Raw genomic sequence first — 24,380 nt, 5'->3', positions numbered from 1 at the left:
CTTTCCTTCTAAAATGAACTTTTTAAATAATGCTTATGAGATTGATGGGCTACCTTAGCTGCACTTTGATCTGTCTCGCTCCCCTTTCCCCTGCTCCCTCAGAGGATTACCATGGTCATGGCTGCTGAATCTATGAGTAAGTACCCCTGGTTTATCATGCTTAATTTTTTTTAAAACCAGTTTCTACTAGTATACACCCCTTGATGGGAATGTGCCAATAAAGTTGTAGCCTTTCACTTTTTCAACCAATAATAAAGTTTGTGAAAATATTTTCACCAATTATATTCTATTAACCCCTTGTATCTGTACCTCTAATGTTAACCAAAGATTTATGGAGGAGGCTTACAAGTTGAGCGCGCTTCATACATTATGGGTGTCAGCTGCATTATGTGACTGCGCCGCCATCTTTGATCCAGACGGTGCCCTTTGTGATGTCTTCGGAAAACTCTGGCCAGTTGCTATGACAGCCAGGAACAGGTCGTGGCAGGACCTGTGAAAGAGCTTGCCATAAGTATTGCAGTATATTGAATAAGTGATCAATCACTCTAGGATTCAGTTACCCTAGGGAGTCTAGAAATACTGTATAAAAAAGTTAAAATGAACAATAACATTTTTTTTAAACTTAATGTTCAAATCCTCCCCCTTTCACTAGATCACAAATAAAAATAAATACAATCATAAACATGTTGGGTATCATCATATCTGGAAGGTCCCAATCTATCAAAATTTAAAATAAATTATTTCTCCTGGTGAACCCTCTAACGGAAAATAACACTCAAAGGTCCTAATTGCCACTTTTTGGACATTTCTGCCTTTTTTTGTAGTGATTTCTTGTGTAAATTATTATGTCTAATGACTTGGTTTAATTGGTGTCTTTTTTATTGTTTTAGGTATAGCCTTGTTTCATGTATCTTTATACATTGGGTTACCTATTTGAACTTTTTCCCATGTATCACTTTTTAAAAATGTTTTTTTTTATTTGTTCCATGTGGGGTGTTGATCCCCAGTCTTAATGCTGTATTTACTAAGAGTTTCTGACTTTTTTCATGCCTATTCCACCAGAAGCAAAATTAAAAGGCCACAATGTGCAAGTCTGTAGTTGTGATTAATATAGATGTATTATCCATATGCAGGTGATGATTCATTTGACAGTTCCCCTCCTTCACAACCCCCTCCTCCGCCCCCAGCACGTGCCTGCATTTCAGAACATTCTAAATCCACTGCATCAGGAAGTAGACCGAACTCTGCCTCAGACTTGTTTCTTCTTCCTATGGGTAAGATTTTTAGCATAAGTGACTTAAGTAATGAAAAAAAAAGATTAAATAGAAAACTATTAGCACTATTTTCCATTTGATGTATTTTATTGATTCCTTTCTGGAATGTCAAATACCGTCATGCATTAAATTGAAAAACATTAAGATTTGCATTAAATCTCCACCACTTACAGGCACTTGCCACAAACCGACACACTAAAGAGGCGCTTATTCTCCACAATTTGTAAATTTCTGATGGCCATTTAGGGAAAGAAAGCAGAAAATTGATTTGTCAGTGGGTCACATAAACAAATGTAAGAAACCATTCAAGTGGCACAAATTAAAAACTGTTGTCCAATGGTTCAAAAAAGATAGATTTGGAACACATTCAAGTTGTTTACTAGAGAGTAATTAGGAATTAAGAGTTAAACCCATATGGTTTAATGAATGGCAATAGTAGTCATGCTGTAAGTAATCACAGATAAGGGATTCTCATATAAGGTAGCAGTCTCAGTCCAGAGGTAAGGTTACAGTACTATAATTTATAGCACTAGAACTCCCATTCAGGATAAATAAATAGCTATGACTTGGCAGCTGGAAACGGTTAAAGTGTTACCTGGAGGGGGGTTGTAATAGCATTACAATTATTTTGATATTTGGTAGAATAAATGTGGTTCTGTGCCCCTGGCATGAACATAGTCTAATAAGAAAGCTATTTCCTAAGAGATAATGGCCATCTGATGATGTCACTCTGGAAACCTGTTCTTTATAGGATGGTGAAAAAAAAAGTATCATAAAGAGTCTACAGATCTTTGCTGCTTTAAAATATGTGGTGATCTTCGCTCAAACAAGTCAATCTTGCAAGTTTACACCGTGAGAAGTGTGTCTTGGACCATGACTCGTTTCTCACAGTGGACCGAGGCCAGTCAACTGCAACCTACTTGTTGAGGTACGGTTTTTTGCCATTTAACTTGCGGGATTGAGATTTTTTGAGTGAAATCTGTTGCCCAAACTGGAACCAAAGTATTCTAACAACTGTATATGCAGAAGCATGGTTAGTACTCCTTTTATGCTTTTACCATGAAAGTGTCCTTTAATTTAGGCAAATATCTTGATATTTTGACTAGACTAGACTTTACAACATCATAGCAACTTAACAGGTCCATCGGTGATCTAGATGGCATTCTAGATCTTCTCATGGTTCAAGGATCAAAGTGGTTTTCTGGGGAAAGTCCTTCAATATCAAGAGGATATTTCTGGCACTCCTGTAGAAGTGAATAGAGGTTATGGAATCCATGTGTCTTATTTAGTCTTACTCTGTTACATAACATTTTGCAAATATATTAAATATGTCTAAGATTTTGCCAACAGATTCTCGTTCTGCAATTTTTTTTTAGAAGCCCCATTACCACCTACTCGCAGAGCTGCAAATGATTTCAAGCTAAATCGACTTTCCCAAGAATATGATCAGCTGCCATCATGCTCAGGTAACTTTAAAACTGTAATTCATTATTGCTGAATGTCTCATCTACTAAATTAACATCCTCCGTAACCCATTCTTGACACCCCCAGTATACAGCAAATACAGGGGAACAGGGCCTGTGATAAGAATTGTTCGTGCTTGTACCTTAGATATCATGTTCAGATGAAAGTGAAAGTAATGTGACACTCCCATGTTAAGAGGAGGACTGTTGGTTGTAGCATAACAGATGTTCGGTGCTCTTGATATGTTTGACTGTAACCTGGGATATCCATGATGTAGTTCCCCAAAAATCTGTACCACCTTCTGTGACAACTATTGTAAGTGAATGAGGTATTAAAGGGGTTAACCGAGTGTATTAAAAAACCTTTGGGTGGCCGGAATGGGGCAGGTTTCAAAAAATAAACATGTATTTACCTCCTGGTCTCCAGCGCTGCAATTTCTACGGTTCGTGCCCCATGTAAACAGAGGTACAAAAGCTGTGCCGCGCTCAGCTTCCGGCCAGCTGAGGTCAGCCATGCCTACCCATCCCTATTCCCAGCGTTGTATCATGCAGGAAAGGCGCCCCACCCCGTCCATTAATGTTTTTTTTTTACCCTTGAAAAAATCCCCTTTAAAAAATCTTTTCCAAATTCTGTGGAATAAAATGTATGCAGAATCTGCATGGAAATTCAACTGGAAGTTGCTTTATAATACAGCAGATACTTGCCCTATATGGAGACTCGGCATGTAAACCCTTGTGTCATATTTTGGTAAAATGAAAGTACTTTATTTCTGCACAAGGTGTGCAGTCCATGGAATTGGGCTGAAATAAAGAAATGTGTCCATGGGCTGCGCACGTTTGCAGAAGACCTTAATGGTACCCTTAAAAGGAAACCTACCACTCAGGGTGAGCTGGTGCCGTTGTTTACTTTCATTAGTGTCCTAAACCGCTGTATCGCGGTTTAAACACTTTTTATTCTTTACACCCGAAGGAGCTTTGGCGCACCATGCCGCGTGACTGTGCGTGCGCCTACATAGGAAGTGAAGGAGAGCCGGTGACGTCACACGCGCACGGTCGAGCGCTTGGTGCGCCGAAGCTCCTTTGGCTGTAAAGAATAAAAAGTGTTTAAACCGCGATACAGCGGTTTAGGACACTAATGAAAGTAAGCTCCGGCACCAGCTCACCCTGAGCTGGTGCTCGGTATATGCATCTTACACCTACCACTTCAAGTAGTAGGTTTCCTTTAATCCTTTCCCATCGCTGCCTACTTTCATTATTGTATTTCCATTTTTTGCTCCCCTCCTTTACGCTGACTGCTTGTTTTCTGTGTTACAAATTGTATTTTCTACTGATGAAATTTCATATTCCATGTCATGTACTGGGAAAAAAATTCCAAATGTGGTAAAAATGACAAAACAACATATTTGCACCATTTTCTATGCTTTTACAGCTTTCACTGTTTGCCCTATTGATCACTATTTATTAAGTTTTTTTATTTGTTGTAAAATGTCAAAAAAGTGGGTATTTAGACATTTGGGCGCTGTGTTCTATTAAGGGATTCACCGCGGGGAATATCCATTTTGATATTTTGATAGATCAAGACGTTTGCCATGCAGCAATACCTAACATGTTTATCCCCTTAATGGCCATTCATACTTCTTCTGAAGCGCCGCTTTTCTACATCAATGGTCATCACAGCCCATGCCCAGTACTAACACCTGGGATCGGAAAACCTCACATCCCGGGTGTTTAACCCCTTACAGGCCACAAACGAGCATGAGCTTACTGGGTGATCCAATCCATCCTGCTGCAGAATAGATAATTTTTTTTTTTTCTTTTTTTGCTATAGCAATTATTTTTTAACTAGAAAAGCTGCAAAGTCATTTATATTGAGGTTCTGGTAAAGGAGCTGTGATGAGAGAACCGCAGACATAGCAGAAACTAGATACCAGACCCTAGATAATGTACCTGTACCCCAACCAGGACACATTAGAAATTCCAACTTCTACCCTATACAATCTAGGACAAATTCTATGGATATATTCCAAGATGTTATGGAACGAGAATTGAAAAAACTTTCGGATACTAATAAATCTAAACAAACAGAATATGAGCCATAAAATGAGATGTGCCCTCAAAGAACTCAGGGAAGACCAGGGACTAACTATCAGAATGGCAGACAAAGGGGGTACAGTGGTAGTAATGAACACCCAAGATTATGTCCAACAAGTTGAAAACATGCTACAGGACAGTACCACTTATCGAATTCTCCCCTCCAACCCCACAGAAATTTTCCGTAAGAAAATTACAACTCTAATTCAGGGGGGTTTTCAACTGGGAGTTATTGATATGAAACAAAGAGACCATATGCTAGTTGAAAACCCAGTCACCCCTATTTTGTATACCTTACCCAAAGTTCATAAGGGGGAACGTCCACCACCCATGCGACCCATAATTTCGGGGATTGGATCGCTAAACGAGCCCCTATGCGAATGGTTGGACACACTTCTACAGCCCCTGGTCACCAGAACAGCAGGTTACCTAAAAGATACTGGGGACGTCCTCAGAAGTCTCAACAATATCGAATGGTCCGATCAGTTTACTTGGGTCAGCTGTGATGCAGTATCACTGTATACGTCCATTCCCCATGAGAAAGCTATGTTAGCCCTCAATTTTCACCTCAACAAATATAGCATGTACAATGCTGATCTCAAGAATTACATTAATGACGTTCTCTGGTTCCTAATGACCCACAACTTTTTTCTCTATAATGGAACATTTTACCTCCAGACCAAAGGGGTTTCCATGGGGGCCAAATTCTCACCCTCCATAGCCAATCTCACCATGGCATGGTGGGAGGAGTGTTACCTCTACAGCGATGTCAACGCCTTCACAGATGCCATTTTCTGGTACGGCAGATACATCGACGATCTGCTATTCATTTGGCGCGCCGATGTGTCTGCCGTACCGGAATTTCTTGATTTTCTGAATAATAATGAATGTAACCTTACCTTTACTTGTACAAGCAACAGGGATCATATGGTGTTTTTGGACTTGAATCTTCATAAGAACGAGGGTCATATTAACTCTAATACATTCAGAAAGAAAGTTGCTGGGAACACCATCTTGCACGCACGTAGTTTACACCCCAGGCACACTATCAAGTCAATACCTGTGGGTGAACTAACGCGTGCAAAAAGGAATTGTAACTCGGAGCAAGATTACCTGACCGAGTCCGGAAACATTAAAAGGTTATCTAAAAGGGGCTACAAGGATCGCATGTTAAATCGGGCAAGTAGTATAGTCAGTCAAAAACAAAGAGGGGATTTATTGATAGAAAAAACAAAACAAAATAACCAGTACAATGATAATCCTTTTCTGGTCTTGCAATACAGCAATCAATTTGATGACATTAAAAACATGATTTTACGACACTTGCCCATTCTTTACCAAGATGAAAAATTAGCACAAATACTTAAAAATGGTTGTAATGTTGTATCAAAAAAAGCATTAACCATAGGCAACATGATCTCACCTAGTTATAAACACAACATTAAACCCAATTCTACCTGGCTCTCACATAAAGGTTTTTACCATTGTGGAGCCCAAATTTGTAAAACCTGCAAAGTGGTCAAGACTAAAAAACTATTTTCAAATTCAAATAATTCACAGGAGTTTGACATTAAAAGGTATATCAACTGCAATAGTAACTACGTTGTCTATATCATAGAATGCACGATATGCAATATCAAATACGTAGGGGCCACTACTCGTAAATTAAAATGTCGCATCCTTGAACATCTGGGGGACATAGGCAAGACCGGAGCTAATAATTCAACCCGTAAAAAAACCATATCGGGAGCTTCCAAACACTTTTTATAGAACAACATGGGGGTAATACTACGGGCTTCCTAGCATACGGCATAGAACAAATTCGTCAAAATACAAGAGATCGTAGCAAAAACCTTTTTGTTAGGGAAGCATTTTGGATATTGCATCTCGATACCAGATTCCCTAAAGGGATGAATTACAAACACGAATTTATGTTCCACTATTAGCTTATATCCAAGATCCCCACATTTTTTAACCGGTTCGCGACCGCCCGCCGTGTATTCACGGCGGCGGTCGCGTCGCGCTGCATGGAGAGGGCTCACGGGCTGAGCCCTCTCCATAGCCGGTAAGTCTTTGCTGCATATTGCAGCAAAGGCTTACCGGTAACATCCGTGATCGGTGCTAGCACCGATCGCGGGTGTTTTTACAGCGTGGGCTGCCGGCAAAGCTGCCGGCAGCCTCAAACAGATAGCGGCGCATGGGCGCCGCCATCTTACCTGGGATCGCCGCTCCCCGTGACGTCATCGGGGGGCGGCGATCCGTCTCCATGGTAGCCTCGGGTCTTCCGAAGACCCGAGGCTATTTCGTTTTAACCCCTTCATTACAATGTGCTGATAGCACATTGTAATGAATGAGGAAGAAAATCCCCATATACTGCCATACTGTAGTATGGCAGTATATGATAGGATCGATCAGACAACCTAGGGTTAAAGTACCCTAGGGAGTCTGAAAAATAGTATAAATAAAAATAAAAAAAAGTTTAAAAAAAAAAAATTATAATAAAAAAACCTAAAATTTCAAATCACCCCCCTTTCCCTAGAACTGACATAAATATAAATAAACAGTAAAAATCATAAACACATCAGGAATCGACGCGTCCGAAAATGCCCGATCTATCAAAATATGATAACGGTTTTTCAATGCGTTTAACCCCGTAACGGAAAATAGCGCCCAAAGTTGAAAATGGCACTTTTTTGCTATTTTGAAAAATCTAAAAAAAATCTATAAAAAGTGATCAAAAGGTCCTACAGTCCTAAAAATGATATCATTGAAAATATTATAAAATTTCGCAAAAAAAATGACACCACCCACAGCTCCGTACACCAAAGTATAAAAAAGTTATTAGCGCCAGAAGTTGGCAAAATCAAAAAAATTATTTTTGTACAGGAGGTTTTAATTTTTGTAAATGTATGAAAACATTATAAAACCTATACAAATTTGGTATCCCCTTAATCGTACCGACCCAAAGAATAAAGTAGACATGTCATTTGGGGCGCTCAGTGAAAGACGTAATATCCAAGCCCACAAGAAAATGGCGCAAATGCGTTTTTTCACCATTTTCATTGTATTTGGAATTTTTTTCCCGCTTCCGAGTACATGGCAGGGAATATTTAATACCATCACTATGAAGTGCAATTTGTTACGCAGAAAACAAGCCGTCACACAGCTCTTTACGTGTAAAAATAAAAAAGTTTTATAGATTTTTGAAGGTGGGGAGTGAAAAATGGACATGAAAAAACAGGAAAGGGCCCGGTCCTTAACCGGTTAAACTATACTCATATTTAGGTTTATCTCCAGATCCGAACACGTCTCTATATATAGGACAAGCCGCGTACCGGCTCTTCCTCTCGTGCCCACAAAAATAATAACAACCAGTAAAATTGAAACTTCCCCCATAACGTATATACACTTCAATTAGTATACACCTTATGTCTACCTGGGTCGCCACTATTATTGCCTTATGCTTGTTAACAAGATTTTCAGTCTATTTTACCGTTGTAAGTATGTGTAATTTCCATACTTTGCTTTTCTCTATAACTACATGCTACATTGTTACATTTTAATGTTGTTATGCTTTTCGTTCACCAAGGTGCCTGTTTTAAGGAATGTACTAATAAATGTGTTTTTAAAGCATTAAGATGTAAACACACCTGTACGGCAGACTCGCACGCTCAACCATTAACACGTCACAGTTAGGGGTGTGACTCTGCTCCCTCCCCTCGTGACGTCTCTTCCGTGCATACTATTTCAGTCTCCCGCATTCAGATGTGTATTAGCCATGAGTAAGAGCGTGTGAAACGCTCGAAACGCGTAGGCTTACGCTTGGAGCCCACCTCTGGACGAAGTGCTGTAGTGCGGTTTGCACGTATTGCTGTATTTGGAATTTGTCATTAAAATTGGTGGCATCCTTTTATCATATGCGCTGGATTACCTTTCTTTCCTTCGGGATTTTCTTGCATAGCAGAAACTGAAATGCACAGATTGCTTCTTGGCAATGACATGAAGTTGCCTCCCTGTCCTTGGTTCTCCCTTCCTTTCTCTTTGCATGGATTTGTATATACATGTTTTCTAGCCTTGAAAAAAGCAATAGAGAAATTATATCATAATGATGGTATAAAAAAAAACTATGCAAAAATAGTTTTGCAGTTAGCTGAATTTACGTGTGTAAAGGATTTAAAAATACTTCAAAGTCCTGATGTATATTTGTTGTGCAAGAAACCAATCAGAGCACAGCTTTTGTTTTGTTCTCTAACCTTCAAAAACGAAAACTGTTCTGCTGTTTATTGGTACGGACTAGAAAGACCGCTTTAGTTTTACACCTGTAGCATTTATATTTACATGATTGTTGGGGGTCAGACAGCTGAGACACCAACTATAACCAAAAAGGGGGACTCTGATACCCCATTTCTCTTTGCCTACAAGACTGCAGATAGAAAAAGCTTCCAGGGAACAAAATATTACCATGCAAGCTGCCCCTCCATGCAGAATCTATTAAGAGGATGGGTGATATATGATTCAGGTTTGAATACCCCTTTTCTTTTTTCACAATTTGTATTTGGGTTCTAGAAACTTGCTTCTTAAAAGTGATTTTCTGATTCACAAAACTCATCTAGAAGCAAATTTTACTAAATTTTTTACAAAATAAAAATCACTAGTTGAAAACCCTTAATTGATAGGACACCTGCTCACAAGGATTCCATCCCAGCCTTTATCTAGTTATTTCATATATTAATCATTATAAAATCATCTATTCTTTATTATGTAAATGAGGCTGGTCACATGGTCAGAGGCAGTAATGTCACTCCTGTTACCCCTCCCCTCTCCTCCCCCTGCTCATGTCTGTGTGTAATGTATAGTAAAGCATTGCTGGTGTGTGTGTGCGCGCTGTATCTGCTGACATGCTGCATCCTCCTAATACAAATGTGAGAGACACAGACATCATCTATACAAGTGCCGGACCTGTTCTGCTATAACATGGCTGCCTGGAGCTGTTGTTTCTCTCCTATACATACACACATTCACACAAAGGCTGCAGGGGGCGTGGCCACCAGCAAGCACATGGAGCAGCCATCACAGCGTTACACAGCACTGGGGGTGTGGCTGTGCCTCCCACTCATGAAAAAGCTGGACAGCTTGAATATGCTAATGACTTATTGGACATTTCACAGGTCATTTGCATACAGCTTTAGGACCTCATTGCCTAGGTTTACAGACATGTAGAGGGACAATGAAGGGATAGAGGCAATGCTCTCTCATGGCAGTTTATGAAAATATATTTAGATATAGGGGGGTTATTTTGCATGACGGGTTCTCTTTAAGACCTTCATCTGTATTACAAACCTGAAACACCATCAAGAGGGCCTGGCTTGTCAAAATGTTTTTAACAGTTTTAACAGTTAACGGTGTGATGTTTTCATATTCATGTAAAATTGTTGTGTTCACCTACAGATTACAGTTTGTTACATTTTTTTGACCAAACTGTCTAAAATGCATTTCAGCATGTGTCAAGGCTTTTGGACCTTTTTTTGACACTTTATCTTCTAGTCTTAATAAGGGAGCATTGCATGAAAGAAAATAGTCTGTGCACTACACTGTGGCGCACACTGTTAGACTGACAGCCATCCTACACTCAATCTTGTTGCATTTTATGTACTTTATTATTAATTTTTATAAAACCACATTAATTCCATGTTTCTGTTCATGTGCATTACTTATAACTATATGTATACTGTATTTATTAGAAGAGGAACATGTTTACCTTTTGTTTAATGAGTTTTGTGTGTACATTTACAGATTGTCCACAAGTACCAGCCAGACCACCCAAACCACTTCCCCGCAGAACAGCACCTGAAATTCACCACAGGAGACCATACAGCGCTGATTGTTCAACAGAGAATGTAGATGCAAAAATAGCTAAATTAATGGGCGAGGGCTACTCCTTTGAAGAGGTTAAAAGAGCTTTGGAAATTGCTCAGAACAACGTAGATGTGGCCCGCAGCATACTCAGAGAATTTGCATGCTGCCCTCCTCCGGTGTGCCCACGATTAAACCTATAACAAAATGACATAGCCTTTAAGACTTCACTCTGGGAGAAAGAGAATGGATTTCATTTATCAACTTAATTTAAAACTGTCGTTCTAGCATTTTTTTCCCCTCAGAACATATGACAATGCTTTCAGGCCTGTATCCGAGGTTACTTGGTTATATGTCAAAATTAAAGAAGGAGAAAACAAATCAATAATTACTCATTTGGAAAATACAGTATACACAGTTCATACATATAGGAAAAGCTATTTTGTTCTATGAAATAATCTGTGAATGGTTTTCTCTTGGTTAGAGCTGGTGAGTTTTTTTATGCATTTTTGTTTCTTTTATGTTTTTAAATAATGAAAAATGACTGTTGTATACATTCAGCAGCACTTTCTGACCTCATTGCATTCTGGAAAATGCTTTTCATTCTTTTTATTTTCTTTTTATACATTTAATTTATCCAAACATACTGCAAAAAAGTGGCCTTTACTACTGACATACTGAGACATTTTTGTATTAGGCTAAACTGCATTACAATGTGTAATACATAAAATTTTTGTGGAACAATTGCCTTTACAGATATGTATTTTGATATCATTGTATAGTAAAGCCGAATTACTTTGGATATGGCAACTTTGAATCTTCTGTGATCATGGAAGTACATTCATATGAGCAAAATCAGACAATAAAAACCAAGATCATCCTTTTGTACTCTAGTGCTTGCAGAAAATAAGCATCAAAGTACCAAACACGATTGTCATCTTTGCCAAGGAGTTGGTGCTGACTTGTGCGACAGCGGAACCTATTGATTTCAATCAATTTTTTTTTTTAAGAACTGCAGTGTAACTCTTCTATCAGTATGATGAATACACACATTTTTTGTATTGCAACAAGCATCACAACTAGACTTTTGGGCAATCGTATTATTGCGCTGGCTGCAACAAACAAGTTCAATGTAATATTTTTCAAATGGTACTACTCTGCCATTTACTGCGTATGTGCTTGATTTCTACAGGCTCATATTCCTTCCATACTTTGTGATGCTGCTTCTGTAAACCTGGATTGACATCTGAAATTGATGTTTGCATTACCCGTGTTTCTCAGTGTTTTATAAGCCATACTACTTGAACAGGTCAATCGAATGCAATAAAGCACCAATGTAACGTCTGCATGCAGATATAGTTTCATTCATTTTACATGATTCACTTTTTCAAAACTGACCATTTCAATAAAAGAGGTGCCAACATAATGTTGTCATATCTGTATCCGTCACTATTATTTTTTTATATTTATTAGACAATATTCAATATCATAGAGGTAGATATCTTGTAGCCCAAGGAGTTGGGTAAGAATAACACCTTCCCTCTTGGGAAATGGCTCTTACTGGCCTATAAGATAAAAACATTTTGAATAGGTGGTAGAATTTGTAATTTAATGAATATTATATTGTTTGTGACCTTCTTGTTCCGGGGGTTGAAGGAGATGCTGAAGTAGAGATGACTGCTTCATTTATTTCCAAATATGCCCATTAGAACAACAGGAAGTGGATCAAATTGTTTATAAAATGGGTGTTTACCTTACAAACATCATTTGAGCCTTTTTTTTTGTCTCTTCTGTCTCAACTTGACAAATAAGTACTACATAAACCAGACAACATGGTATATATCCCCCAATCATGTATGTTATGTGGATAAAACATGCTAGAGGATTCAGCCAGGAAGGAACTGAAGGCAAGTGGTCAGCATCCAGTAGTTGTATCCCGCCGGCAAGAGTCGCAATCTAGATGCAAGATAAAATGGTGCTGTGATATGGTGAGTAAAAACACTAAGCATTTAAGCTCTGTACGAAGCTGGTATAGTGCTTTTTATACTTTCCATAATAAACAAAGTTGTTACAGTGTGCTTGTGGACACACATGCTTATTTCACTGCCTCAAAGAGAGGTCTGAGTTTGGAGATTTTATGTAAATTTTATAGAAGCCTTAGAAATGTTTTTTGCCAGGGTAAAAGCAAAGCTTGGATAATAAAACTGATAATAAAGGGTAACGTGTAAACCGCACCATACATTTCCATGGGCAATAAGTCCATACATTTTGATGGACGTATTGCCCACCGGGCCATAACAGGAAATATGATGGAGCTTGAAAATACCGGATAATTACGGGACTATCCAGCGTGTGAGCGTTCGTGTGAAACCACCATAAGAATGAGACAATTTCTAATGCTCTTTTGTCTTGTTCTAACTTGAGAATGATTAAGTATATTGTACTCTGAACACTGCAGATTAATTAAAACCCTGTATTAAAAAGCTTTACAGACTTTTTTTTTTTTATTGCCATACAAACGTTGCAATCCCTCACTACCTTCTTAGAGCATCTTCACAACAAATAGGCAGGGAGGGGCGAGGAGTGGGTTGTGCCGGTATGCCCTACACAGGCACATTACTTATAGCCTGCACAAGTTTCTAGAGTGGGTACGCAATTGTATACCAGTGGGATTGGGTGCACATCGGACATAGAGCCTCTTATGTCCAACTTCAATTAAAACCTTTATAAATCTCTTGCTTTGCTCATTTACTCTAGACTCCAAATGACTCCTGATGACTGATGCTTTAAGTACAGTCTTGAACATGAAAGAGCAGTTTGAACCCAGAGATGGTCATTACTGTTGCAAAATGTAGAAGCTAGTCTTTGTATACGCCAGTAAATCTCATTCTCTGGTACAAGCAAAATCAAATTTAAAAGGCAAAAAAGGAATTTAAGGTAAAAAAAGGTTTAGAAATATCAAATTGCGCAATTCATGTCTATGCAGGTGAATGATTTATGAAGTGTTAAATTCCTCATGATTTTTATTTCGGTATTGAACAAGAAGCTAATTCAGAAATTACATTTTAATAGATTCTGCCCCTAGAGATTATTTTACACCAGATGGAGACCTAAGCCTTACCATTTACACACTGAAGTGGCCATATAGTACAAATTTAGTTATTGCCATTGTATCTGCAGGTAAGTAGCATAAGAAAGTTCTGCATTCTTGTGTCATGGACATGTCTTTAATGGTGGTCAGCAAGAAGTTGAATCTAGCACAACCAAATAAACCTCTGTTTCATATTTCTGTTTCCATACCTATTCCTTCATTTGTGAAACAAGTCATAAAAAACATATCCAGGTCAATTTTTGACATTCTGCTATGCGCTTCTTTTCAATACAACTATATCTCTGGAAAGCTTTTATTAATAACATTTTTTTTCTTTATAAAATTGGCCAATAATTGACTAATGGAAAAATGTCAAAAAAGCTTTTTTCACAATTAAAATTTTTTAAACTAATTAGTGACTTTTACCAAGATATGTTATAAGTATGTACAGCATTCCGTCACCCTTTCCCCAGTTCAGGCAAAGAGGGTGGCATGTACTTCTGCCAAGTAAAAGTGAAAGTCTCCAGAAGCTTCTTCTACATCCTGCTTTCAGCTGACAGGCGGGAGGGGGCACACTTGAAACACCTATATCTCCTGAAGCCTTGGAGGTGGTAACACAATTCTATTGTCCATATTATGGAGATATTCATTCTTAAAGTTACAATTGGGAATAGAAAGTTGTACATAAAAATCATTTTTTTAATAGAACTTAAAGGGTGAATATCTCTGGTTCTGTTAAGCATTTATACACAATTCATACATCATATTAAAGGAAATACAATATACAAAAAAAGGATCAAAAAGCGTTCCTGGAAACTACAGACCCGTGAGTCCAACTTCTGGTTTGTTAGAGATGCTATCCTGGAGTATCTCACTGTGCACAACCTTATAACCCAGCGTCAGCATGGGTTTATGAGAGATCGGTCCTGTCAGACTAATCTGATTGGTTTCTACGAGGAGGTAAGTTTAAGACTGTATCTGGGGGACGCTGTGGATGTTGTATATCTGGACTTTTCAAAGGCATTTGACACTGTGCCTTATAAAAGGTTGGTATATAAAATGAGACTGCTGGGAATAGGGGAAAATCTGTATTTGGGTAAGTAATTGGCTTAGTGATAGAAAACAGAGGGTCGTCATTAATGGCACATACTCAGATTGGGTTGACGTTACCAGTGGAGTGCCACAGGGGTCAGTATTGGGGCCACTTCTTTTTAATATTTTTATTAATGACCTTGTAGTGGGTTCACACAGTCAAGTTTCAATATTTGCAGATGATACTAAGCTGTGTAAAGTAATAAATACTGAGGTTGATAGTTTAGCATTACAGAGGGATTTGTGGAAGCTTGAGGAGTGGGCAGAGAAATGGTTGATGAGGTTTAATGTAGATAAATGTAAAGTTATGCACTTGGGCCATGGAAACAAAAAGTATAATTATGTTCTAAACGGTCAATTACTTAGTAAAACTGAAGCTGAAAAGGACTTGGGGGTATTGGTGGATGGTAAACTTAATTTTAGTGACCAGAGCCAGGCGGCGGCTGCTGCTAAAGCAAATAAAATTATGGGATGTATCAAGAGAGGAATAGATTCTCATGATAAAGACATAGTTTTGCCCTTATACAAATCTCTGGTCAGACCACACATGGAATATTGTGTACAGTTTTGGGCACCAGTATATAAAAAGGATATAGTAGAGATGGAACGGGTGCAGAGGAGAGCAACCAGGATTATTAGGGGAATGGGGGGACTAGAATAAAATGGCAGATTACAAAACTTGGGATTATTCTGTCTAGAGAAAAGACAAGTTTTCGCTATACTTTCTGTATCAATTCTTCATTGTTCTCTCTGCTTCTCTTCATCAGACAACTTTATTATTTACTTCCTTTGGTTAAACACCTGTCCATGGTCATGTGATGTCACACAGGTGCATGGCTCATTATAATACACAGCACTGATTACTTTGTGATACTAATGAATCGTGCACCTGTGTAACATCACATGACCCGGTTTCTATCCACAGTAAGTAAACAATGAAGCTTCTTGATGAGTGACACCAAACCGATATAGAAAACCACAAGGAATTGATACAGAGATTATGTTGTATAACTTAATTTCACAAACCTATATCAATTGTTTGCTGAAGGTTCAATCCCCTTTTAACACAAAGCAGGCTGTGTAAAGACCAAGGGAAGGCGATGGATCTAAAGTAAAAGGTCAATATCCTTACTGTGAGATATACTGTATAGGAAAAAACAGTAGCAAGATAGAGGGCAACTGCAACAGATCTGCATGTTTGTGGAGCTACTGGATACAGGAACTAAGAACATAAAGCTGTGGAGCTTGGCTTCTGGCAGGGCAGCTTGGCGGCTCGTGCGGTCAGGCACACAAACAAGCAGTGCTATTGCAATCCTCTGATTTCTCAGCTCATAGTCATGGAAAAGTACAGCCAATATACACGTGCAGAAAAGGAGTACAAGCAAATCTGTGTTTACATTTCCTCTTCTTCATTCCTAATCTTCTTTCTTTCACCTCTTTTTGCCTGTTCTTTTTAAGGACACTGATCTTGGTTTCTGTAGATCTCACTCACATTTTAGAGCTGGGGTAACTAAGGAGAAGTGTTTTCTATAAGTAACCATGTCAACTGGTTTTAACCTCTGGACAAAACAATTATTGTAGTAGGAAAGTACAAATCATGGGTTTTATCTTCACATTTTTTCTGAATTGCTGTTTAACATCTCAAACTCATATTACTACTACTGTGTACTACATACAGATCAGCTGACAAGACCTGTGAGGCATGTTACGATGTGTTTTTAAACACACCCCCTTGAGCACCAAGTAGTATAGCTACTTTTGTTCTGGTACTTTTTTACCTGAATAAATAAAAGTGACGTTTTATCATTTTCTTTTCTGGATATAAGTCGTTTAGTCGTTTTGTAGAAAATTATTTAAAAAATCCCTGCTGTGACATCAGAACTGTCTTTGTAAAAAGTGAATTGTGCACATAACATTAAGTGCTGTACAGTGGCGAATAATTTCAAAAGGCATTCCTGTATTCTCATAAGAGACTAACTGAACTAGTGTCAAATATAATGACAGCATGGTAATGAATGTCAAGGGCTTTAATACATGCATGTAGCTTTCCTATTTAATGTTGTGCTTCATTACTGTGAAGAAGAGGCATTTATTTCCACAGAGTACATTGAACATTAAGCAATTAATATGTCTGATCTTTATTGGGTTTATATCCATAGAAGAACTGACAGTTTATTCTAGAGGGCCATATGACCAGCTTAATCACCCCCACTTGGTAGGGGCCTTAGGTCACATGCCTCGGGAGCCCTCTCCATAATCCGGCCCTGACCCTAAACATTCATTATCTCCAAAAGTCAGACTGCCCCTATCCTTCTACAACTAAATTTGTTGACAATTTGAACTCTGGCAAGCTCTGTAATGAATTTAAACTGATTGTAACTCGATTTTTGGATGCACATGCACTTTTATATGTACCAGTATTGTATGAGACCAGCACCATTTTGAGGTTCAGTGGCTGCATCGTAAAATTACACATAGTGCAGCTTAATATTTGATACATTGGTACTTTATTAGGAATTTGTATCTTAGCGCTATCTATTATTGTATTTTATCCATATAGACTGTTTCTTTCAGTGACTGTGTTGCTGGCAGTCTCATTTCAGTGACTGCCTCTGACTGTCAATTTGTCTGAGCAGAACTGTTCTAGTTGCCCACAGCAACCAATCAGAGCTCAGGTTCCATTTTTGCACAGCTGTTTATAAAATTTCAGCTGATCTCTGATCGGTTTCCATGGGCAACTGAAACAGTTTTACCTCAGACACTTCTGATAAATTCCCCCCTATCTTTTTTTTATCTATCCAGCTTACCTCACACATAAGCATCTTATACTCATTGCCTGTAGCAACCAATCACAGCTCAGAGCTCATAGTAATGACCTGTGGAAGAACAGCAACCAATCACGACTAATCTTCCAACTGCCACAGCAGCAGAAGACAATGGGGCAGATTTACTTACTCGGTCCATTCGCGATCCAGCGGCGCGTTCTCTGCGCTGGATTCGGGTCCGGCTGGGATTTATTAAGGCAGTTCCTCCGATGTCCACCTGGAATACACCGAGCCAGGCTGAGTGAAGGTAAGTACAAGCTCCGCGACATTTTTTTTTTAAAAAATGTGGCGGTTTTTCCGAATCCGTCAGGTTTTCGTTCGGCCACGCCCCCAGATTTCCATTGCGTGCATGCCAGCGCCGATGCGCCACAATCCGATCGCGTGCGCCAAAATCCCAGGGCAATTCAGGGGAAATTGGCGCAAATCGGAAATATTCGGGTAACACGTTGGGAAAACGCGAATCGGGCCCTTAGTAAATGATCCCCAATGGCTTCTGTATATAGTGGGTAATAAGTGGATTTTGGAAAGTGCGGGGTGAAAATTACGGCTGAAAACCTTGTCTAAGACGTTCCATGAGTCACATGCAATGACTGTGCAAAATTTGGTGATTGTAAACGCAACGGTACAATTTCCTTTAACAAACATATATACACACACACACACATACATTCTGCTATATATATTAGAATGTGTTGATACGGTCCTCTTTCCTTTGCATTACTAATTACAGGCATGTATTCATGATGAATTTTTGTGTCTTCGCGTTCTCCTGATGCTGATCTTTTAATTTTTATGTAACTGGGTAAAATTAATAAAAATTAATTTTTATAATAGTGTTTGGAGTTGTCTTGTTTTTTTGTAGGTGATAATATATTATACAGGCATTCCCCGACTCAAAAGGGTTTCCCAGAAAAGAAAATTCTCACCTCTCAATCCCCTAGTGATGTTAACACAATAAAGATCATTTTAACCCCTTACTTTACACTATTACTCCGTTTTATTGCTGTTTTAGCTCCTATCACTCCCCAGGCTGGTTAGTCCAAAATTCCAGGGTGTGGGCAGGGCCTCGCTAAGCAGACACATTGGGGCTCATTTACTAAGGGTCCGCAGAGGTTTCTTGATGCACCGCATGTAACAGGGTTTTTTGTAGCACGCAATCGTTTTTTGGCCGCAATCGCACTGACTTTCATGCAGCGCAAATCAGGGGGCGTGGCCGCCGGACAACCCGATGGATTCGGACAACGCACAGGATTTAAAATTCAAATTGTGTCACAAGACATGCACTTGAAAGCACTGGGAAGAAGATGGTGAACTCTGACAGATCCAGACAGTCCTCGGACTGTCTGGATCTGGGATCGCGACAGGACCGGGTAAGTAAATTTGCCCCATTATCATGGTGACAATGTGGTTAGTTTATCAGAGTACAGGTGTAACTACACTTTCATCTGGCTTCTGGCATTGTACTAACACACTGACACAGAGAGATGAGAAAGATCACAGATGAGATGCATGAGATTTCTATTATACAGAGGCCATGACGTGAGAGGGTGACAGACTTTTACACTGTCAGCTCTGCTACATCTCTCACAGATATGTGCCTGCCTCCACCTTCCCCTAGATTACGCATCTCCTTGTAGTTTCTCCTCACAATGTCCTGGCAGGAAGTGATCAGTGAGTGTCTCTGAACTCTGTGCAGTCACTGCAGGGGGCGTGGCTACATGCTCAGTGCAGACTCAGCTGCTCGATCTCACCCACTCCTCAATCCAAGATGGCGACCAAGCTTCCCTAAGTAAGAAGTTACAGGGTTGTGTCTAGGGGCAACTGAAAATGTGTACACAAGGACTGATAGAGACAGGTTGGACTTATATCTGTGAAACTGTTAATAACTGTTGAAATTCTTAAAGGGGTATTCCCATTTCAGCAAGTAATTGATATTGTTTGAAAAATGAAAAGATATACAAATGTCCAATATACTTTCTGTATCAATATATCATGGTTTTCTAGATCTCCGCTTTCTGTCCAGTTATAGAAAAATACTATGTTTACTTCCAGTGGATAGAAATCTGTCCATGGTCACACAGGTGCACGGCTCGTTATATATCACACTGCTCTGATTACTCTATATAATACTAACGAGCTGTGCACCTGTGTGACCACAGTTAGAATTCTGTCTATTGGAAATAAACATAGAAGCTTTATATAGAATGACAGCAAGCCGAGATCTAGAAAACCATGAGGAATGGATACAGAAAGTATGTTGGGAAATTGTATAATTCTTCATTATACAAACAATAACATTAATTTACTGAAGTGAGTATACCCCTTTAATAACTGTGAATTAGAGAATGTGTTATTTTGTTACATATAAGAACATACAAGAAATTTGTCTTCATGAGAAACTTTAAGGAAACTGAACTTACATACGACCCCTAGTTATAGGGGACCTCTCTCCCCACTGTGATCTTTGGTGAAGCTCCCAGGCTGCAATGATCTGCTCTATGGTGTCTGTAACTAAGTTTCATTGATAATCCTTGTTACCATGACAGCACAAATTTTTAGGGAGGTGAAGTCACGCAAGAGGCATAAATTCATGCCTCCTACGTGATAGATGCCTCCCTCTACCATGTTGGAAAGGAAGGGGGCATGCATAATTAGCAACAGGTGATCCTGGTGTGTCCAGATTAGTAAAAAGGCAGCACAGGGATCAGCATAAAGAGAAGTGTAGGTGATTATCTGTACAGGTCTTTTACTTTTTTAAATGATAGGTTTGCACTAGAAAGGAAATCTAATTAACCTATCTTGAACGTAACCTGGGGACTGTCAGTATATGTAGAGGAATATGGAATATGTATCAATATCTACTTTTAGTAATATGATCTATGTTTATAGAAAATTCATATGTGTTCCAGTAGAAATTCCACCAACTATTTGTAAATAATCACATATAGTTATATATTATTTAAATAATATTTTTCTTCTTTGCTCTATAAGCTAAATGAGATAAAACAGTCGGCATAATCCATTTAATATCAATATTCTACTCAAGCAATTTTCTAATGGCAATTAACATTTACATGTTTATCCTTTTAATATCCAGGATATTATATGTATTTCTTGAATAAATGCAGTGATTTTACTGGCTGTCCAAATATACTTTGTATATTTTGTTGAAAAATTAGCTATAGCTACAGCTGGAACAAGTACATAAATCTTCATTTTCTTACACTAAGCTAATTTGGGTCTTCACTCGTGCGGAAGTGTCATCCTCGAAACTCTGCATGATGTTAATTGTATGTTGCTCATACAACTGTGCAGATATCAGAAGTCATTGTAAATATCCCTTGACCCCTCTCATCGATGTGTCACCATGTCACTGATTACCAGCAAATACATAGACAACTACATAGATACAACCGCAAATGGTTGGCCATCAATCCTATACCATCACTTTCGGAATCCTTTGCAGGGTATCGGGTTTCAGGCTCCCGTGCTTGAAAACCATTCCCAGGGCGGCTTTTGATTGAAAGCTCCCTTTCCAGAAACTCCTTTTATATATCGACTCAGTGCTGGTGGCTGGTTAATTCAGTCGGAGATTTATTGTCCGATTCTCATGCTTTTGCATTGTTATACAGGCAATCCCTGGGTTACATGCTAAATATGTAACTCCAGTCAATTTTTTTTTGTCCTAGTGAGTAATTGGATTTTAAAAATGTTGTGCTGTCATAAGAACAAGGATGATAATAAAGCTTAATTACAGACACTTTGCAGCTGTACATTGCTCTCTGGAGGCTAAAGTAAAGCCTCCAGAGAGCTTCAGCAGAAATCACATTGGGGATAGAGATCTGTCTGTACCTAGTGGTCGTCTGTAAGTCAGGTGGCGCCTGTATTGTGTATCTGACCCTTGCTACGTTATTTAACTATTCTCTTGCTATTCGAATGTTTCCTCGCCGCCATCTTGGATTTGACCCTGTTCTGCTTGACTTCATCTTTCTGATGCCTTTTATCTGTTGCTTTGTCCTTCTGTGTCTTGTCATTATGCTTGTGCAGCGCTGCGTAATCTGTGTGAGCTATATAAATAAAGAATTATTATTATTTATTATTTTCCTGTGCACTCATTCAGTGTACGGATTGTCGAACAGGAATCCCTGACCATGAGGGTCTGTGAGGCTTCTTAGGTGTGTAACAAGGATTGAGGGTGAGTTTTGGGCCTGCACTCCTCTTTATCATGCCAATCACAGTAAAAACTCATGTTGCTTTTGATAGCTCAAATAAAGTCACCTTCTTGAGATTGTGATACCTTTTAATGGCTAACTGAAATATAAGATGTTACAAGCAAGCTTTCGGGACATCTTAGGGCCCTTCATTAGGCATGGTATAACAGTCTTTCTGAAGTTACACAGATCTTATACACCATGGACAGAGAAAACATGCAAACAAAATGTAAACAAAAGGACAATAGAAATAACAAAAGTTGAGGCAACAGGTCCTTAATTAGATGACTTGGGCAGTGTGATGGTTTATTGTTTCTCAGTTAAAACCTCTGAAGTCTCTGATGAACCAGAAATTGATATGGGCGAATTTGTCAAAATTCGGCTCAACCCGATTCACCAAATTTTTTAAAAAAATTTGACTTGAATCATGATGACTCACGTTAAAAAACAGGTATTTCCTGGGTGCAGAGAGCCTGTGGGGTGTTTTAGAAAGTTGTGCCATGCTCAAATATGCATAGGGAGCATGGTTTGGTCTTCAAACAATGCTGTGTTTTAGTATGACACGCACATGACAGCCGCTACTATTAGAAACGTTGACTCTTCAATTACATAGGCACTTACAGAGGCCAACTTCACCAAATAAGTGGAGCAGGAACCGAGCCTGACAAGGTAACATCTGTGCCACCTTAAAAGGACTGAGCTGACAAAGTGGCAAAGTCATAGTGTGGTGGAGGGTGAAAAACAGCATTATGGAAATCACAGGGTGTTCCAGGGAGACAGCGGTCAATTGGCAGCAGCATGAGTAGGCCACAGAGTGGCACAATGACAGAGTGTAGAGGTGGCAGAAAAAGCAGTAGGCCACAGAGTGGCACAATGACAGAGTGTAGAGGTGGCGGCAAAAGCAGGAGGCTACCAAGTGGCACAATGATAGAGTGTGGAGGTGGCAGCAACATGGTCGACCACCGAGTGGCACAATGACAAAGTGTGGAGATGGCAGCAGTAGCATGAGGTCAGAGAGTGGCACGATGACAAATTCTTTAGGTGGCATCAACATGGTAAGCCACAGAGTGGCACAATAATAGAGTGGGGAGGTGGCGTCAGCAGCAGGAGCCCACAGAGTGGCACAATGACAGTGTGGAGGTGGCAGCAACCTGGTAGGCGACAGAGTGGCACAATGAGTGTGGAGGTGGCAACAACACTTCTCCAGTGCCCTGACCAGACAGTTTTTACAGCGTGAGTTCCAGGACATGAAGCAGTGGAATGACGTTATTCATCCAGCAGTCCTGGCGACTGACAAATAACGTGGCCTCTTCAAGTGACCTGAGCAAATGGCAGGTGTCATGCATGAGCTGCCACTGGCTGACATCAAAGTTACACAGGGGAGTAATGGCTTTTCTCTGTTCATACAGGCGTTCTAACACATGGAGGCTGGAATTCCAATGGGTGGAAGCATCGCATATCAGACTATGTTGGGGGAGGCCGTTACTGCCGCTGCAACTCGAGGACGGTGTGCTTGGCTTTGTAGGAATGGCTGAAGTGCATACACAGTTTCCTGCAGAATACAAAAAATGGGACCAGCACTGCACAAAATGAGGTCAGGTAAAGAGTCTACAGGTCAATGCATGTAAAAAATAGCTCAAACCACAAGACAAAGAAAGGATACATACCAAGTGACCAAGACAATACATTCTTTTGTCATTATATATATATATATATATATATATATATATATATATATATATATATATATATATATAAAAAAAAAAAAAAAAAACACACCACAGCACAAGAAGAGAATAAAAACCATTAAAAATGTGAACAATCACAGAATAATCTACCACAGGAAAACCAAACATGTGATAGTGTTAGTGATCCTGGGACCACTAGCTCCCCCTGAAGACTAAAGCCTTATGTAACACAAAAAAAGATACAACAATATTATCCTATAAGGGATTACACATTGGGCTAGGGAAAATGCAGTACCAATATATAATGTAAGCAGATTGCAAAAAAGTCACAAAAAAAGGGGGATATTTTTTGTATAGAGCATGAGAGTATACAAGCAAAAGTAAATAAATAGATGGTACCAAACTGCGCACCTAAGTCAAGACATAAGCAAGTATTACCTGTGCGGCAAACACACAAGAGGGAGCTGGGGATGACCGCCCCACACGTATCACCACCTGCTGTGGCTTCCTCAGGGGTATCTGTATGGTGTGGTGCGTCCATTTATAAAGGAAGATCCCATGTGTTGGCAGTGATCTAAATTAGCTCACTTCCAGCATCAAGCACTCAATGTGGTGCAACAGAGAAATGTGTCCCCGTGTTCTCAATGTGGTGCAACAGAGAAATGTGTCCCCGTGTTCTAAAAAGTAAACAAACCAGAAAATGGTACACTAAATGCACGCACAAAACGGGGGTTGGCATAAAACCCTACATTGCAAATAAATAGATTACAAAAGTGGTATCTTTAAAATTGT

At 39.3% G+C, this 24,380-nt stretch overlaps 1 protein-coding gene and 1 long non-coding RNA gene across 4 annotated transcripts in view; one reads left to right on the top strand and one right to left on the bottom strand.

The window, feature by feature from the left end:
- CBLB (Cbl proto-oncogene B) overlaps window positions 1-12,025 on the top strand; it is a 104,966-nt gene extending 92,941 nt beyond the window's left edge. For both annotated transcript variants that reach the window (XM_072136072.1, XM_072136071.1), the window contains 3 exons: window positions 1,134-1,274; window positions 2,651-2,740; window positions 10,622-12,025. In XM_072136072.1, coding sequence (XP_071992173.1) covers window positions 1,134-1,274; window positions 2,651-2,740; window positions 10,622-10,884 — 494 coding nt within the window. In that variant the 3' untranslated portion in view covers window positions 10,885-12,025. The remainder of the gene's footprint in view (window positions 1-1,133; window positions 1,275-2,650; window positions 2,741-10,621) is intronic.
- On the bottom strand, window positions 1,363-24,114 carry LOC140118305 (uncharacterized). 2 transcript variants are annotated; one of them, XR_011853168.1, is made up of 4 exons: window positions 24,027-24,099; window positions 10,587-10,878; window positions 8,760-8,901; window positions 1,363-2,518 (listed from the first exon to the last, which is right to left on the bottom strand). It is a non-coding gene; the product is annotated as an uncharacterized lncRNA (long non-coding RNA). The 2 variants fall into 2 exon arrangements; XR_011853169.1 differs by lacking the exon at window positions 10,587-10,878 and having other exon boundaries at window positions 24,027-24,114.
- Window positions 24,115-24,380: the final 266 nt, after the last annotated feature.

The sequence above is a fragment of the Engystomops pustulosus genome, chromosome 2, assembly GCF_040894005.1.
Source record: "Engystomops pustulosus chromosome 2, aEngPut4.maternal, whole genome shotgun sequence".
NCBI lineage: Eukaryota > Metazoa > Chordata > Amphibia > Anura > Leptodactylidae > Engystomops > Engystomops pustulosus.
Note: the sequence above shows the minus strand (reverse complement) of the source record. Positions and strands in the feature narration are given on the sequence as shown.